The 17,632-nt window shown below is 40.7% G+C and overlaps 2 protein-coding genes across 4 annotated transcripts in view; one reads left to right on the top strand and one right to left on the bottom strand.

Moving 5' to 3' along the window:
* The window catches only part of nptnb (neuroplastin b), a 31,966-nt gene extending 18,945 nt beyond the window's left edge, over positions 1-13,021 (bottom strand). The window contains exon 1 of one of the 3 annotated variants that reach the window (XM_078161232.1): positions 12,396-13,021. In XM_078161232.1, coding sequence (XP_078017358.1) covers positions 12,396-12,471 — 76 coding nt within the window. In that variant the 5' untranslated portion in view covers positions 12,472-13,021. The remainder of the gene's footprint in view (positions 1-12,395) is intronic. The other 2 variants (XM_033622008.2, XM_078161234.1) reach the window with 2 other exon arrangements.
* Positions 13,022-14,200: 1,179 nt separating this feature from the next.
* On the top strand, positions 14,201-17,330 carry LOC117258450 (calcium homeostasis modulator protein 6). Its single transcript, XM_033629380.2, has 2 exons — positions 14,201-14,760; positions 14,985-17,330. Exons 1-2 carry the CDS (start codon positions 14,296-14,298, stop codon positions 15,135-15,137), a joined length of 618 nt encoding a protein of 205 aa, XP_033485271.1. The 5' UTR covers positions 14,201-14,295; the 3' UTR covers positions 15,138-17,330.
* The last annotated feature ends 302 nt before the right edge of the window (positions 17,331-17,632 follow it).

The raw sequence follows: 17,632 nt of genomic DNA, 5'->3' as shown, positions 1-17,632 counted from the left end.
GCGCAGACAATCACATGATTTGTCAAAATCATTGGCTTGGAAATGTTCCCCTTGAGATTAAGCCTTGCTGACACCACTCTGTCACAGGAATTAATGTCACTTAAGAGTTATATGACCTGCTGGAATGAAAGGTTATTGCATCCATTAAATGTGTTAGTAAGTTTGTTAGTTAGAATACCTCATCAATAAGAACTTGAAAGTTTGGCAAAGTAACACATTTTTCGCACTGAGGCACAGAGGCACCCTTTAGCGTTGTTATAAGACGCACAGGGTGGCTGCATTTTTCGACATTCCAAGCAACTGCCATAGTATAGAAAGTGAGAAAGTCCACATAAGTCCGGTGGGTGGAAAGGGAGAAGGGGAGGTGGACTTTCACCTGGGAGACAGCTGTTCATTTCCTGTGTGAAACCAAAAGAAATTTTTATAACAGTGTAGTGTGCTAGTATGTGTAGCATGCTATGGTAGTGACAGATGTTACGTGACGTTATATCATGTTTTTAACAAACACAGTTATTCAAATGGCATTATCTCGCTTATACCATGGTCACTTGTCAAACAAACAAACAAAAAAACTTCCTTTACATTTTCATGTGTTTTGCAATCAAAATCTTGTTTTTTTACAAGCCTGAGTGTTTGACCTATACCTGGGACAATCATTACCATGAGTGCAATGGGAACATTGTTCAGTCCGCCAGTAAATAGGCCAAACCTCAGATATGACTCCACACAGCTCACAGAACCCTTTGGCTCAGCTATGAGCCAGAAAGCTAACGTTATGCTAGCAAGATTCAAAGTCAATACCATTGCATATGGTTGACGAACAGTTAATATAATTTGACAGTATATTTTACTACAAGACTAATAATACGTTGTTAGCTTGTTAACTTGTTGCAATAAATTGTAAACAGAGGCACTGACTACGTCCCAGTTACTCAATTTCGATGCCTGTGTTGTTATTTAGACAATGAACAGACAATTTTACTGGGACTACTGGGAATTATCAGAAATGAATGAACACCCTGCTGCCAATTAAAATCAAGTATTCACCCAGACTATGGTATAACATACTGTATATAAACTTGTATGATTTTTTCACTAATTTGTTGATACCCTTCACCAGTTTCCTATAATCCATTAATCCATTTTCTACATCCACCTGTTCTGTTCAGGGTCACAGGGTGCTGGAGTCTATCCCAGCTCATACGGGTAGGTAGGGTACACCCTGGACATGTCGCCAGTCTGTCACAAGGCTAACACATACAGCCGGACAAACACATTCACAGTTGTATTCACACCTTTAGGCAATTTACAGTCATTGGTTCACATAACATGCATGTCACTGGACTGTGGGAGGAAACTGGAGATCCTGAGGGAAGCCCATGCAATTCTTGCACATGATATTGTAGAAGGTTAAATGGGTCTGTTTTTGTTTTGTTGTTTTTTGTGATTTTTTAACACACTGAAAGAAAATCTTCACATTGATTTTAAAAGGATGCATTCTGTGATGTCATACAGATATTTTGCCTACTCAATAATTAATACGTTCATACACTGATGCCAATTCTCATGGCTTATCTTTTTTCTCAGAGCTTGAAAAGCCTTTTAAAAACAATTCACAGAATCTTCACAAATAGATGTTACTGTATGTATGTATGTAAACCTAATCTCTTCATCCATATCAGCTCTTGCTAGTAACACCAGAAATTAGGTCAGCCAGCTTTCATTTTGGATAAGATGGACTTTAAGAGCAGGTTCTCAAAATTCACATATGGTCACAGTGGAATAGGATCGTTAGATGGAATCACACACAGTTGATGTGTGCTTTTAAAGCAAAATTAACTTTATTTAAGAAACACGTGGAACCTGAATATGCAGTCATGTCCCCAATACATCTCGCTGCTGGCATTTAATCTGAGGGAGCTGTACAAACAACCCCTATTTTTTCTCCCCACCTTACCTCCATGTGATGAAACACAGTGAAATTTATAGGATCTATAAGCATTATTACCACGACTGTGAGTGCACCATGCTGTGTCTGCGCCTGATTCATGACCCGGTTTCACATCAGTAGTTAGCCCAACAATGCACTGCCAGCCTTAATGAAGCTCATCTAATGACAAATCACCTGGACCACAGACACTGTTCTCTGCCGCCCCTGCAGCCTGTCAGCTGTAAACCACATGTGCTTAAATAAATCAGAAAAAAAACATTGCCTTAACTCTGCCCTGGATTGTTGTAGAGGAAATGGGAACAAAGAGCCTGTGGTCTCTTGAGTGTTAGACTGTGTGCTGTGTCTAAATACAACAGCTTACAGGCCCTCCCAGATCTGTCTGCCCTGCTCAAAGTAATGTCTCATAAGCACATGAACAGATAAGCCCATGGAAGCCTGAGGAGGGAGTGTAAACAGCTACATTCAGCTCATCCCCACAATGAAGCCATTTCATTTAAATAATTTTATTGAAAGTTTAACTGCCAGGTGAAAATAAATACCATTCACAAGGCTTACAGTACATTATTCTCTGCACAGTGGACTCAAAAAAGGCTGTCAAAGTACAGCCAAAATATTTCACATACCTAACAATACATGGATTTTTGTTAGTACAATGGTAACGTGTCTGTTGCTTAACACTAGTTTGTGACTCACAGCCATATGAAAATTAATTAGATGATAGGAATGAGAAAAAGTGAGGAGAATTTAGCAAATTAATAAAATAATATTTGAGGTATTCATGTGTGAGGATATTTGGTGCTTACAACTTGTGTTGCTATGTGCAATTCCTAGAGATATGCCGAGTAATTAGCATTTGTTTCTTTTCTCTGGAAACATCTGGGCCCATCAAGCTCACCACATAATCCCAGAGGGTAAATCCAAGCCTAGCCGCCTACACTGCTAAAGCAATATTTCAATTTGACAGAACATTCACTATGGCGTTCTTTACTGTGATTATGGGTATGACAGTAAATTGGCTCAGCACATGGCACAGATAACCGTTGTCAGCCATGCGTAAGTGCTCATAATCACAGTATAGTATCTTCTTAAAATAAAAAAAGAAAATAATGCCCTCCAAGGTGATGGCAAATTAAATCAGAAAAAGGAACAGATGACTTAATTTAAATTCAGGCTCAGGGAGGCTCTGCGGAGAAATACCCACAGAACAAACTACAGACAGCACTCGGCCAATGAGCAGGCCAATTTTTGTGTTGTTTAAACAAGGAGCTTATACTGGCAGTGAAAACAAAACACAAAGTAGCCAGCCGGTACTCATTCATTTCAAAGGCGTGCGGGGAGACAAGAAGTGACAATGAATGGTGGTCAGATCTCAGCTACTTGGTGACAGAGGAAAGATGAACGCAGACGATGATAACACTTTTATTGTTGGATTGTTTTTCTATAAGCATAGTAGGCTCCTCCTGCTGTTTATCGTACATGGACATCAATGGACATGGACATGTTTTTGCTGCAACCTACATAAAGTTTCAAATAGAAAGTCATCTGATGATTATTGTTCCAATAATCAATATATTATTTCATACAGTAAACTTTATAATATGCCCTACCATTTCACAAAGCCTAAGATGATAACTTAAAATTGATATTTCTGTCCAACCAACAACTGTCTAAAGTCAAAGATATTCAACTTAAACAATATATACTGTAACAGCAGCAATACTTGGTGAACTTCGCAACTTTAACAATCTCTTATCAAAATAATTGCCAATTAATTTCCTAAACTTATCAACTCATAATAAATTGACTAATTGCATGGCAAAAAATGCATGGTTAAAAATATTAATATAAATTCATGTTTCAATGCATGTTTTTTTTTTAACAGTAGTGTATCTGTGTTTTGTGTTATTCTTCAAAATCCACAGTATGGACAATGCCTGCAAGCAAGAGACTTGGTGGACTTGCAGCACATCACAAAGCCACTGTTGATGTTAGTGCACAGTTAGTGTACATTTGTAAGGGCAAATAAAAACAGTACACAACAAGCTCTCTAACACATGAATTGTTGACCAATAAAACAATAAAGTAAGTGAGTCAAACAAGAAATAGACTTGTCTAGTATACCTGGGGGCCTAAATGAAACTATAATCATAAAGCTCTGTAGAGCCTTAACAATGTAGGTCAGACTTTACCGTCACCTAACGTCAATCAAATCAAATACTTGCTCTCTGTAGACTTTAAAGGTTAGCTCTAAAAAGTTATACTTAGTGATGTAGAGGAGGTAATATGGAGTTATACAGGGTTTACCCACTGCTTTTTCTGGCAGTTTATGGTGTACCAACCTATCAACTAAAATGCCACTGACATATATAGAGGTGTATACCCACTTCCTTCTCTGTAACCTACCCATCTATCTAGAAGTACACCCACCTCATCAGCTACCACTACACCCCAGGTATTCCCCTTTGTTTAGCTGCTAAAGGTGGCTAATTGCTAATGCCTGTGGAGCTAACATGGGGATGTTCTGTTTCTAATCCTCCCCAGTGGATGCTCTACTTGTATATTGTGATGCTACATGTTGTCTTTGCACATTTGCCAGACCAACATATTGTACTGACACAAATTAATACAAACCAAAATATTAGCCAAACACACTGAGCTGTGGTGGGTTGGTTTTCTCTGGTCAGTGTCACAGTAAATTGGGGGGTGTCGCAACACTAAATGTAGCATTCTCAAAAGAATATTATAGGTTAGTTGTAACAAATGAGAGCTTCAGCGCAAGAGGAGGCATGGTGTTTTTTTTCTGTAGCTGAATGCACAATAAGACAAACATCTACGACTGAATGTGTGCAGAAGTGTGGTTGCTATGGTGGCTTGTTTGTAATCTAACTAAAATAAGGTCAAACATTTATATGAGTAGATGATTCAAGAGAAATTAGGCTGTTGAACACAAAATAATGATGTCCCTCACAGTGCCATGTCTGACTTGCATGCTTTAGCTCACTTCATTCCCTTATGACATGTGCACAATAGGACCACAAAATAACCTGTAGTTTTCTGTGACAAGCTCTGTCTCAGGCTGTGTGAAAATCACAGTCATTACAGCCTACATACTCCACTGATGTAGGTAGAGAAGAGAGCTCCCCCGAGGACTGACAGCAAGCCACACACCACCACCATGCAGCATGAGAGTGAGTCAGCTGCCGTCCTACAACCAGAGAAAGCAGCGAGTAGAAAACCCCCCAGGGCTGCTGAACTGGTGATGTGCTAGGCAGTGTGTGTGTGTGTGTTTGAGTTTGTGGTTGTGGGTGCATCTTTGTTGTACCTGCATGGTACTCTGACATATGTATGCCTTTACAGGTCATTTGTATGACACAGTGAACCATGGTTGTGACGATGGTTTGCAGTTTGATATCTTTCACTCACTGTTGTTAGATGAGGACACAGGTAGCAGTTGCGGTATATGTTAGAATATTACCCACAGCACTGTAAGTCGCATAGTAAAAAGTCAAACTCATGTTTGTCCCAGTTATGTTTCCTTTCTTGTTGTTTTTACTCAAATAAAATCAAGCAATTTAGATCTAACCTAGTGGCAGATTTTAGTGATTCACTCAAGTGTTTTCAGTTATTTTAAATGATTTAGATCTACTTTTGGGGTGAAGTTAGGCAAAGCTATCCCAGGAGTGTTCAAGGTCACCTATCTCCAAAAACCCAAAAGAATCAGAAAGCTGTAACTTGTCCTGCCTTAAAGAGTCAGTGTGTAGGATACAGGGGAATAAATTTGGAGTAATGTAAAACAATATAAAATGATTACGTTTCTTTACCTGTGTTTTTGTTACCTTAGAATGAACTGTTTATATCTACATAGGGAACAGGTCCTTACTCATGGAGATCACCATGTTGCACTGCCATGTTTCTACAGTAGCCCAGGACAGACAAACCAAACACTGGCTCTAGATAGGGCCTTTCACATTTTCACATTGGCCATCGTAGTTAGCAGCCCCATAGTGATAAGTTGCATTTAAAAAACAGAGATTTTTTTAAAACACGAAACAGCTTTATTCAGTGCTTTTACTGGTTCAAATAACCAGGGGCATTTGTTTTGGAGAGCAAGAGACCAATTCGGCTCCTGGTAAAAACCTCCTGAATGTTTGGATCTTAAGTTATCAGGAAAAAAAGGTGAGCAGGGGCCACAAAACAAATATGGTGTCAGCCAAGAACAGTTTTGAGCTGGTATTAAGCATAAGTGAAAACACCTGTGTGAGTTTACAATGGGTAACCAGATCAGCCATAGTTTCATAATACAGATATTGTGGTCTGCCTTATTTTGTTTTTCTTTTCTTTTCCCTCAACACTTTCTCTACTTTTTATCTACCTAAGGGTAGTTAACACTTTTTGAAACTGCCTTAAGGTTAATTACACCTTTATATCCTCCTCATACCCTGCTCGCAAGTGAATTAGGACAACCACTTTGTCATAAATTAATAAATAAATAATGTAACGTCTGCAGTAATGTGCAGTAAATGTCATAGTCTTTGTTAAAAAGCTAATACCTGCAACACACCCAGTGTAAGTCCTAGAAGGCCATTTCTGCTCCTGCAAATGCAGTGATATTTAGATTGCCATATTACACAGGAGCAATTCGATGTGTAGAAGTCATGTCATATGATGTTTAAAGCTTCATTTAGGTTAAATACTGATCTGCCTTTATAAGAATCATTTGAAAAGATTTGGTAAGAACTTGTACTATACTTGGAATACACTTTGTTGATGTGATATTTAGTGTGCAGGTAAATTTGTGTCACACTTCAGAAAGAGTGGTTTAAGTTTTCAGTGCTGCCCTTGTCACAGCACTGATACCTTATTTTAAACTACTGTGATGGAGCAATGTGACAAAATACTGCCATTATTTGCAAAGCTGAATTTCCAGAGAAAGCAGCCGTTGGGCCGACCATTTCCATTTTGCTGGTAATACTTGAGTCTGTCATTCAGATCACAGAAGAGAGGCAACAGTTTAATGAGATTTAAATCCCAATAACCCCTGTGCTGGGTTGAAATGCTCTAATCCCATCCCGTAATCACAACCAGTGAGCACTTCTATTTCTCTTTCAGAGGTCAAAACAAGGGAATTCAAATGATTTGGTGTAAAATCCCAAGAAGCACGGCGACAGATGCGTCATGCGACACTGAATCTCATCATCAAAACAGCACAAAATAATCTAAAATTTAAAGAACCACACCTTCAGAGGAGTATGTTTTACTGCTTATTGTTCTCTGACAGGGTGTCAAATGCTATTCCTTAACCTCCTCCACACTTCCAAGTATTATTATTTGTCAACTTCAATAACCCTGGTATGCTAAATATCAGCAGGCATGAGCCTCTTGGTAGAAAATCAACCTTGTATCTGCTAGATCACTAGTTAAAATGCCCAGGCTGTGATGAAAATCTGGCCAGGTATAAATGAAAGTAACCTCTTTGAGTATCCTGTCTGTGAGCTGCCCTTGTGCAGCACACTTAACCTGAGCTGTTCCGGTAGAACAGCCAGTAGTACAGGGCTGTGGCTAAATTGGGGAACTTCCAGCTGTGAATGTGTGTAACTGTGTGAATGCGAAGCAGGGTGGTGCTGAAAGAAACAGCATGCATGCTCAGCAAAAACCTTCCCTGGACAAATCACTATTAAAAAAAAACCATTGCTCATCTTACAGTTGTGCATCAGTATATAACTACAGTGTGTTTTAGACTGTGTGATGCTGCTCCCAATCAGTGCAGTCCATATCAGATTTCACAGTGGGCAAGCGTGACTCAGTGTAAGAGCTGGCTTGAGTCCTACAGCATATTTTCCAGACTTACAAATGCCTTTGTCCAGAGCTTGGACAGAAACATGATAATGGACAAAGCTGCTGCATTATATAGTAGGGTCTATTGATTTAATGGCATGTAGCTGTAAGATGCTCATCTTAAAGGCACAGTTCAAAAATACATATTTTTCCTCTTCTCTTGTTGTGAGCAGTTTAATGAAGAAACTATTTTCTTTCTACTTAACAACTGCAAACTGTATCGCAGCATAGAAAGAAGCATGCATCTACTGCTAGCTTACTTAGCATAACACTAGGCCCGTTTCCACCGCAGGAACTTCGGGGTAATTTTACGGGGCCTGGGCCGTTGGCGTGTGTCTCCACCGCAGGAACCACCCCCGAAGGACAGAGTTCCGGAACTTTTACAGGGGCTAAACAAGTCCCTGCCTCGGAGTAGGTACTCAGAACAGCCCCAAGAGACTCCTGGCTGGGGCTTGGGGATTACTTGGTGCTGATTGGATATACTCAAGGTGGGATGTGACGTTTTGTAATTACTATGGTTATCGTAGATTAGCTGGGCTAACCGTTAGTTGTTAGCCGTTAGCGGTGTCTGTAATAACTCAGTAACTCAATATACAGTCCGTGAAAATAATCTTTTTCCAGCAGATATCTTAGTTACAATATGATTGAGCTAGCAAAGCAGTTTTGTGTTGCTATGTGTGGTATTTATTCAGTTTTGGGAAATCACAATGTCTAGAAAGCATCAGTGGCTGCAGCTGACAGGGACAGCTAACAGCAGCAGCAAAGCTAACATCAGGACGTCATCTGTTAAAAGCCTCCCGTTGTCGGATACCACATGAAACTACTCCAGTTAGGTCAGTCATGTTGTAAGTAAGACATCCGCTGGGAAAAAAAAATTTCACAGCCGTTTATTGAGTTATTGAGTTAATACAGACACCGCTAACGGCTAACAGCTAACTACGTCCCTACGTTGCCCCGGTCAAAATGGTCGCGCAACGATTACGTCACATCCAGAGCCCCGTAACTTTACAGAAACCTTCCTCCTACTCTGCTCTCTCAGTGGAGACACGGCGGTTGAGAGGGCCGAGCGAGAGGATGTTCATGTAGTAGTTCCTGCCCCCCAAATAGTACCAGGAACTTCTTCAGTGGAAACGGGCCTATTGAGCTAGCTAATGTTACACCTCAGCCAAGGAGGACACCATTAATCTTTACATCTCACGCTGTCACAAGCGTGAGCCTCTCGTCAATGAGTAGATGCATGCTTCCTTCTCGTAGTGTTGCAGTTGGCAGGCGTGGAAAGAAAATGGTTCCTACATGAAATTGCTCACAACAACATCTGTGGATTACCTTGAGTAACTGGGTCGTGATTTCTGGAAAGAGACAATGCTGTTGAGTTTTTCAAATGTATTTTTTGGCACATTGAGCTCCACAAGCAGAGTGCCATCTAGTTCCATTATGTTCAGTAGAAGGCAGATAGCTGATAGGCTGATAGCTCCAGTGCTCTGCAACTCACACCAAAACAATCCAGACTGACAAATAGCACCAAAGGTAAGAGGAAAAATATGTGTTTTTTGATTTGAGGAGAACTGTCCCTTTAAATTGCAACTATGGCCTCTGTGGATGATAATGTACAAGTAACACAGAGAAGAATTAGAGGGCCACATACTGACCACAAAAAATAATGGCAGTACATATTGTAATACATGTCGAATTATCTTTCTCTCGTCATATACTCTAATAGTTTAACCTTAACAAGAAGCAGTATTTATTGTTGTGCTCGCTCAGTCTAAAGCAACTGGCCATCAAACAGTTAAAGGAGAGAAAGCAATTATAAATAGTTAATGTTTATCATGGAGGTAATAATACCAGCTCGTTATTCTAAAGGTTGTCTTGACGTGATCTGCATGTTTGGAATCACGCAGGCAGCGATAACACAACAACAAAGTTGGCAGCAGGAACAGGCTACATGCTTCGTAGGGGGAAATTATATAAGACACCGAAGCACTTCCTCAGGTCAGCCCCAGCCACCTTCTCAACAGCTTTTATTTTCTTTGCATAAAGATCACATCATCTCTCAGCTTAAGTCGTTCACAGCCACCTAGCGAGCCTTTAGAAGGCTTTGCAGCTGTGCACAAGGAGGCCGTCCATTAAGAGTTAATGAATTCACTTTCACAAAAGGACCTTAAAGCCACAGTTCTCAGTGCTGTGTCTCGGAGATAAAAATAGAAACGAGGCAGAATGGACGGGATGCTATTTACAGTCCTCCAAATATCTGTCGCAGAAACTGTCCACCTATAGTAGTAGGCCTACTTTCCCCTGAGCATGAGGAAATAATGACATGAATTCCCTCTGCTTCCCAGAGACAGTGATTACATCTCATGCACTTATAATTATTATCACCCACACCCCCACCCCCTCCCCCACACCACTGCCTGAACTCTGCAATATCACAGGAAAATCTAGGATTGCATAAGAAGCCATGCACCTATTGCCCTTAATCTGAACTGTGAGAGAGAAATGAAATGGCTTCTGGATGCATGCGATGAGAGCAAATATCTGAATATTTCCAACACACTAACTGTAGCTTATTACAGCTGTGATCGCACCTGTGATGAACGTAGGTCTGTTTACTATAAATGAAATGTGTCATGACTGCAGGATTTCTACATTAAACAGACAAAGCATCCACACATTCGGTGACATGGTTTGCACCAGTCTGTCTCCCACTGACCCCTGGCTGTAAGTGCATGTGTGTCTGTGGTGTGAACTGGGGCCTCAGTGAGTGGGCACTAGCACAGAGCAAAGACCACAGGAAGTGTTTGGAATGCCTTTGCTTGAGCTTTATCAAACAATGGAGGGCTTATTGGGTATTTGATTTTCCAGATAGCAAGATCAGAGAACAACTGACTGTGCATGCACACACTTCAAGCACCTCAGAGAAATTAACAAAGAAGAAAGAAAGGAATTCAGGAGATAATATTTAGTTACGTAACGGCTGTGGTATTTAAGTTTTTTTCTCCGTGCAAGCTAAAGATGTAGGTTGCGTCTGTGCTTTCTTGTAAAACGAGCTAGATTTTACTTGTGCTTCTTTCATTTCTGCATATTGTGTTTTGCTAGTATCACAAAAAAACAGTGACAACCTTTCAGTGTATAAGACTTTGTTATGAATAATCTTAAACAATTTGCATTTCAAGTATTTGCAAACACAAGTTCTTGAGAGGTAGGAGAGAGCTGGATTGAGGTTTTACACAACCTCCTCATCAGAATACATCTTATTAAGTCTTGCATAGTGGGTGTCCGATTATCCCACAGAAGAGACGAGGTGGACATTAAGCACTAACATTTTAAGTATGCAGAGTAATTTCCTGCCTCAAGGACCAGATCATGTCAGTGATATTGATTTGAACACACAGATGTCTTGACATGTGGGCACAGATGCTTCTCAAATGATATGAATACAGACAGTGATTATTCAATTTGTATTTTAAAGTGCCAACATCTTCACAATCATGCCAGGGTCGCTCAGGGGAGCCACTGAGGTTATTTTAAAAACTGAGAGAATACAGATTCCACTTTCATCACATGAATTGCCGCTGATTTGTGCGCCCCTCTGGGTGATGTGATTCAACAGAATTTGAAGTCAGGACATGCTGTATCAGAGGAGGGCAGCCTGGAACACCCAACAGCATGTCACTGACATTTACTTAGACCAAATCATGTCAGTTTTATTATGATTAATGCACGGTGAACTTTTGAAAGTAATGTCACAAACGAACGTCCTCTATTAACCAAAGCTCTTACTGAATATTTGGGAAGAGATAAACATGGTGCTTAAACATCATAAAAGTAGATGAGGGTGTGATTTGTGCATGCATGTAGTTTTGCAGTACATACAGACTGTACCAGCTGGGCAGGAGCGAAAGATCCACTTAAGCTGGCATGATGGGAAATGTATGATAGGGAAGTAGTTTAGTCAAGTCAAACAGATGCACAGGCCCAGTAACAGTGATCCAGAAGGGCTTGGTATTTACAGTAGGCCTATTTACAACACACACTGGGCGAGTCTTAAGCCGGTGTTGGGTGTTGATAATATATGACTGGATCAGCATCCATAGCAGGTTAGTCTTGCTTGACACAGTGCTACCCAACCCCCTGTGACTGAACAAACTACACACTGGCAGCATAAGGAAACCCATAGGCTACTGCTGTGTAAATATCCAGAAAACTATTTCTGTGAAGGTACAAAGCTCTTATCTTATTATGAAACAAATTATGTAGAACATATTTGACTTGCCTGAAAGTGGCACTTAACACCTCTCATAGACACACCTTCAGTACACTCAGCTGACAGTAAATAACCTCGCAAAAATGTCACAGCAACGTCAGTTTTCTCTCTGGTTTATTACTTAAGAGTTCCGTTTCGTGGTCAGTTCTTGGATCATATTTGTTGGCTCCTAACTCTGGCCTTGTTGTCGAGATGCGTGAAACTATAGTAGTGGCTTTAACGCAGTCATTCTCAAAATCCTCTTTAGAAACATTTCGCTGCTCGAGCGTCCTCCTCACACAAGTCAGGTCACTTTCCCTCAACGCGATGTTTACAGTTATGCCATGGTCACATCTGCTTGCTTACCGTTTTGAGCCGAGATGAAAGGCAGCATCAAGTTCCCCAAAAGGACCACCGCCAGCATCACTGCGTTAGGATGCATTGCTGGGGCTCGATGAGAGTACCAGGGTCTCGGTCGGACGAATGTGGGAGGAGAGATCGTGTATTAAACCACAAGATCTAGAGAGATGGGCCCAGCATAGCACCGGGTTCTTTAAAAATAGTCAGCCGATGAGGATTTAAAAAAAAATAAATCTGTAGAAATGTCTCCCTGATTCAAAGACCTTTTGAGGACAGCGATGGGTGAAAGGTCCGGGACGAGGCCAGCGGCTCAGGGATGCCGATATGCGGCCATAGGCGGTGAAGAAGCCTCGTCGGATTGCGGAGGAGAGGTCTCTGGGTGTCAGGGAGATTGTCCACAGTGTAGTTCTGAAGATTCAAAGATGCGCAGAGCGATGCGCATTTGCGCTCTCGCGGTCACGGTTCGGTGATTAAAATGAAAGTAGCGCAGAAATTATTCCCGACGGGAAGTGATGTAGCCTAAACATAAGTCTGCTCCAAAAAGAGGAACAGATGCTGGTAGGACACCGACGGCAGCAACGACAAGCTGCGCGTGCCCTATGCGCTCATGACCGTGGATAAATACACGCGGGCGCACACACGCATATAACACGTATGTGATGTTGTTTGTGAACTCAGGCAGTTATTATGTGCCTCCCTCATTTCCTTGTTCGCGCATAAGCTTCAATTGTTATTCACATTTTCATCATGTGCCATTTAGAGGCTGTTGTTCTTGCTCATACAGTATTTAATGAAGTGTAAACGACTACAGTTATAGCCTCCCCCTTATGTGATTTCCTTACTCTTTTCAGCATCTCTTGCAATATTCATGCAATCACAAACTGTCAGCTCCTTCATCACCACCAGTCAAGTCAGATTTCTCACAGACTTTGCAGAACAAATGACAGATTTTTCTGTGGGCGAGATTTCAGTATTTACATTTCAAAACTTGCAGTGGCTGTGCAGACGTTACTGAAGGCAATCCAGTCACAGTTTGCACCAGGCACATTTTTCCCAAGCCTAATTCACAGTGCCTAAATACTTTCTCTTGTCAGGTTTTAATGTGAGGAGATTATGGTGATGCTCTTGAGCCCACTGAGGTCATTTATAAATTATGTCATCACATCAGTGGCCTGGGTGTTCTCAAGCTGTATGTACCACATCCCCTTGAAAGTTCAACATGGCCTCCTGTAATCCTCTCTATCCTTAATCTGTGCTGCTCCATGGGCGACCTCATGTGGCCAGTGGAGGTAAACTGGAAAGCCCTCAGCATGCACTCCATTTTTTAAATCATAGACAATTGCAACAAATGAACCACAAACACTTGAGCACATGCACACACTTCTATAACTAGGCTTAAAGATTAGTTAGATAAATCCAGTAACCTTTCAGTTGGAAAATACCTTTTTCAATTGTGCCATTTCTTTGTTTTGTTCCATTATAGTGAAATTCTGGGCCTGTAACTTGACACCTCAATGTAAAGGCTTGCCCTTTGACATAAGCCTATGCCTCCATGTATGTGTTTTTGCTGGACTACTGCAATGGGCCATTCTGTGCTCAACTGCAGAACAAACTTCCCTCCACTTTACAGCCCTCCCTCCAGTTTGTCCATGGGAGACCACATTTAAAATGTAACCCCACCTGAAACCTCGCACAGGCCAATCAGCTAGAGAAATGTCAGAGCAGTCGGCACACCCTCCTTTGTTCAAAACCAATCAGAGTGGAAGTGTGGCATTTTGCCCGAGGGGAAAACTTACCCCTGGATGCGTTAATTACGCATCACTTAGCTGTTGCCAATGTGTTCACAACGGTGGACCCTCTTTTGGGCTTTTTACAGCGTTTGTCTTCATTTTTCGGTCAATCTAGTATGGAAAGTAGACAACAATGGCTTACCAGGCTGAAAAATGAACTTAGCAACAGTCCTCTGGTATCAAATGTGGCTTTTGGCTTTATCCTCATGGGACTAGAGAAGTTGGTGGAGCTGGAGTTTGAGTGTCCTTGCAACCCTACATGGAACGGAGTGTTTTCATCAGCATTCTTCATCATTCCTGCCGTCATGGCCTTCACCTTGATGCTGATCATTCAAGGATGCAGATGTGATACGTGGTGCAGGAAAACTGTTTCCCTCTCCAGTTTCGTTCCTGCTATCGTGTGGCTCATTTTGTTGTTCCTCGATGGCCAATACTTTGCTTGTGCTATGACAGACTGGGAGGGTAGATTTGTACTAGTTGACAAGGCAGCTCCGCAGAAGTGGTGTGAGCCAATTAGTGAGGGAGATGTCACCCCACAAGAACTAATGCTCCGCTCACAGCAGCTGTTTGTTTTTTCTCAGGTGAGTTGAATATTTTCTAGTTTACAGGAGATAATGTGGGATGAGCGGAGTGAGAACACGTCCCCTCAGAGAATGCACTGCAGAGAATATATCTCCATAATGTGATGCCACTAGCCTTTGGAAACTGTTATTATAGCTCTGTTAATACACTTTGTTGACCAACAATACACATTTTCTATTGATGTTTACTAAACAAAGTGTCGCTTCACTCTTTTGTACCCCAGGTTATAGGCATAGTCCTCCTCATTTTCATCTGTGTGGGTCTCGTAGTGTATGTAATCAGAGAAAGCTGCCAACAAGAGGTGGAGATGCAGGATTCAGATGTAGCCGAGCTCACCGTCCTCAGGATGAGCTCTCTACGGACCAGGACATCATGAGAGGATTTACACCGCCCACCACACCTGCCCTGCTGGCATGGACACTTTGTAAATACCCCGAACGGACTTTACTATGACTTTTCATAGCTGTTGTCAGTAAGTGCTGTTTGAAAGTATTTCCCCTGAAACAAATTGGACATAGGTCTTGAATGGTTAGCGATGTGGCCTTATGAAGTTGCCGTAAATATGGATGTTATTGAAAACAGTGTTTTTGTATTAACAGTGAATATGTAACCAGTCTTGTGCCTGTGTGTATCTCACACTTCAGGGCAGCAATGTAATCGTTTTTACTTATCTTTAAAGCAGTGGTTCTCAAACTGTGGGGCAGACCCCCTTGAGAGGGCATAGAGCCTATGCAGATGGGACGTGGATGACCAGGGAAAAAATATAGAGTAAAACCAAATTAAATGAATATGATTTTTGTAGGGAAAACAAACAAGAGTTTGCTTATGCTAACATGCTGACCTTTACTTAGCTAAAATACAACATTGCTTCCCCACTAGAGCAGGAATGAGTCCTAAACCCGTACATGGGTTAGCATTTTAGCATTCCCGGTTCCCTCATCTCAAAGTAAAGTTATTTTCAAACTTTTTCTTTTCATTTTAACTCAGAGGTAATTTTGTTGTGGTTAACACAAGCTTAGACTTTAGCATTTTGTTCTATAACGTAAAATACATCAGTAAATTCTCCACCTGTAAATTTTGAAGGCCTTATGCGTCTTAAAAAAGGCGATTGCTAACAAGTGACTAAATGAGACTACCGAGTGTCATCATGCAGAACATGACTTTACAGCGTCCTTTTGAAGGCAACGTTTAAGTCATGTAACTGTAGTGTAGTTCCTTAAAAGCCTAACGTTAAGCTTTTTACCTCTGGCGATTGAATTTATGCTCCAGAAAATCATAAAAGTGGTGTTCGCTTGTCAAGATTGTCTTGCTGAACATAAAGTGTAAATATTACAATGTTTGTCTGCCAAAATCTAATGGAAAAATCACATTTGCTTTTAGTTGAGGGAACCAGAGTCCATCCTTGCAACACTCTATTATTATTAATAATTGATTTTTTTTTTTTTTTTTAAAAAGGTAGGTGTGGGGCTTTAACTTTTTTCCCAACTTCTAAAGGGGGGCATGAAAAAAAGATTGAGAACCACAACTTTAAAGGAATAGTATGATATTTTATTTATAAATATGAAGCTACAGTCAGCAGGCAGTTAGCTTAGCATGAAGACTAGAAGTAGAGGGAAACAGCTAGCCTGGCCCTGTCCAAAGGTAACAACATGCTTACCAGCACATCTAAAAGTTCCAAATTCATCAGTTATATCTCAAGAGTTTGATCTGTACGAGTGTAAAAACAATAATTTGTTGTTTTAAAGGTATGTGCTGAACTATTGCTTGTATGGAAGCAGTTGCCAGGCAACCAGTGGAGACTCCAGGAAATTACTGCAAGAAATAGTCCAGCACAAAACCCCTCATAAAACAGTGAATTATCCCATTCCACCCTTTTTTCCAGTCTTTATGTGAAGTTCAGATACCGAGGCTGCTGACTGTAGCTTCATATTTACCAGACAGACACTAGAGTGGTTATCGATCTGCCCATCTAACTCTCAGCAAAAAGGCAAATAAGCATATTCCCCAAAATGTTAAACTATTCATTCAAAGTGATATTTCACTTTGACACATTTTGTGTGTTTTACTGTCAGTTGAGTGTACTGAAGGTTTGTTGTGTTTTTGAGCCAGCAGCTCTGAGAATCTCAGCCAGCACTGCTCTCATCTTTAACTCTGTACCTTGAAAATAGCATTTCATATTTTTAACCTGGACGTTTTTTCGTGCCTTTTGTATTAGCTATATTGACACAAGTAGAATCCACCTGGCAGCTGATATTGATCCGACTAATATTAGTTGACTTGTACTGTTTGTATGAGGTGTTTGTGCCAAAAATGAAAATGTTCCATCAAGGTGAAATTTCACTTGAAATACTTTTGTTCTCCCTCCTGGGTAGCAAATGTCTCTAGACTTATGTAGGGTCATGACCTCCGGCATGTCTGATCCTACCAAACCGTGATGATTCAGACTGAACAGATATTCCTAATGATTTACCTGTTTGACAGCTAGAGATGTAAAACCATGTACATGATGATTTGTATCATGGCTGCAACCAGCCAATAGTAGGATGTAGACACAAATTCTGTAACAGTATTTTCAGTATGATTTTTTTTATTGTTTTGTAATAAAAGAATTTATTTATTTAAGAAAAACCCTCAGGGATTTTGTACAGTCATGTCATTATGATATTTAGTTAAGAAATAGATACAATCCTCACAAGCCTGCAGTCTTGGGAATTTGAGTTTGTCTTAAAGTGTGATCAATTCTGTTGTGAAACTAGGTTTACTGTAGCATCAAATACTAACACGCTGTAGAACAGAAACTAATCTTTTGTATTACAGACACTGCAGTTTTGTCATTCAAAGCAACAGAGTGGAAATACTGGGAATATCCTT

Source organism: Epinephelus lanceolatus, chromosome 2, assembly GCF_041903045.1.
Source record: "Epinephelus lanceolatus isolate andai-2023 chromosome 2, ASM4190304v1, whole genome shotgun sequence".
Lineage (NCBI taxonomy): Eukaryota > Metazoa > Chordata > Actinopteri > Perciformes > Serranidae > Epinephelus > Epinephelus lanceolatus.
Note: the sequence above shows the minus strand (reverse complement) of the source record. Positions and strands in the feature narration are given on the sequence as shown.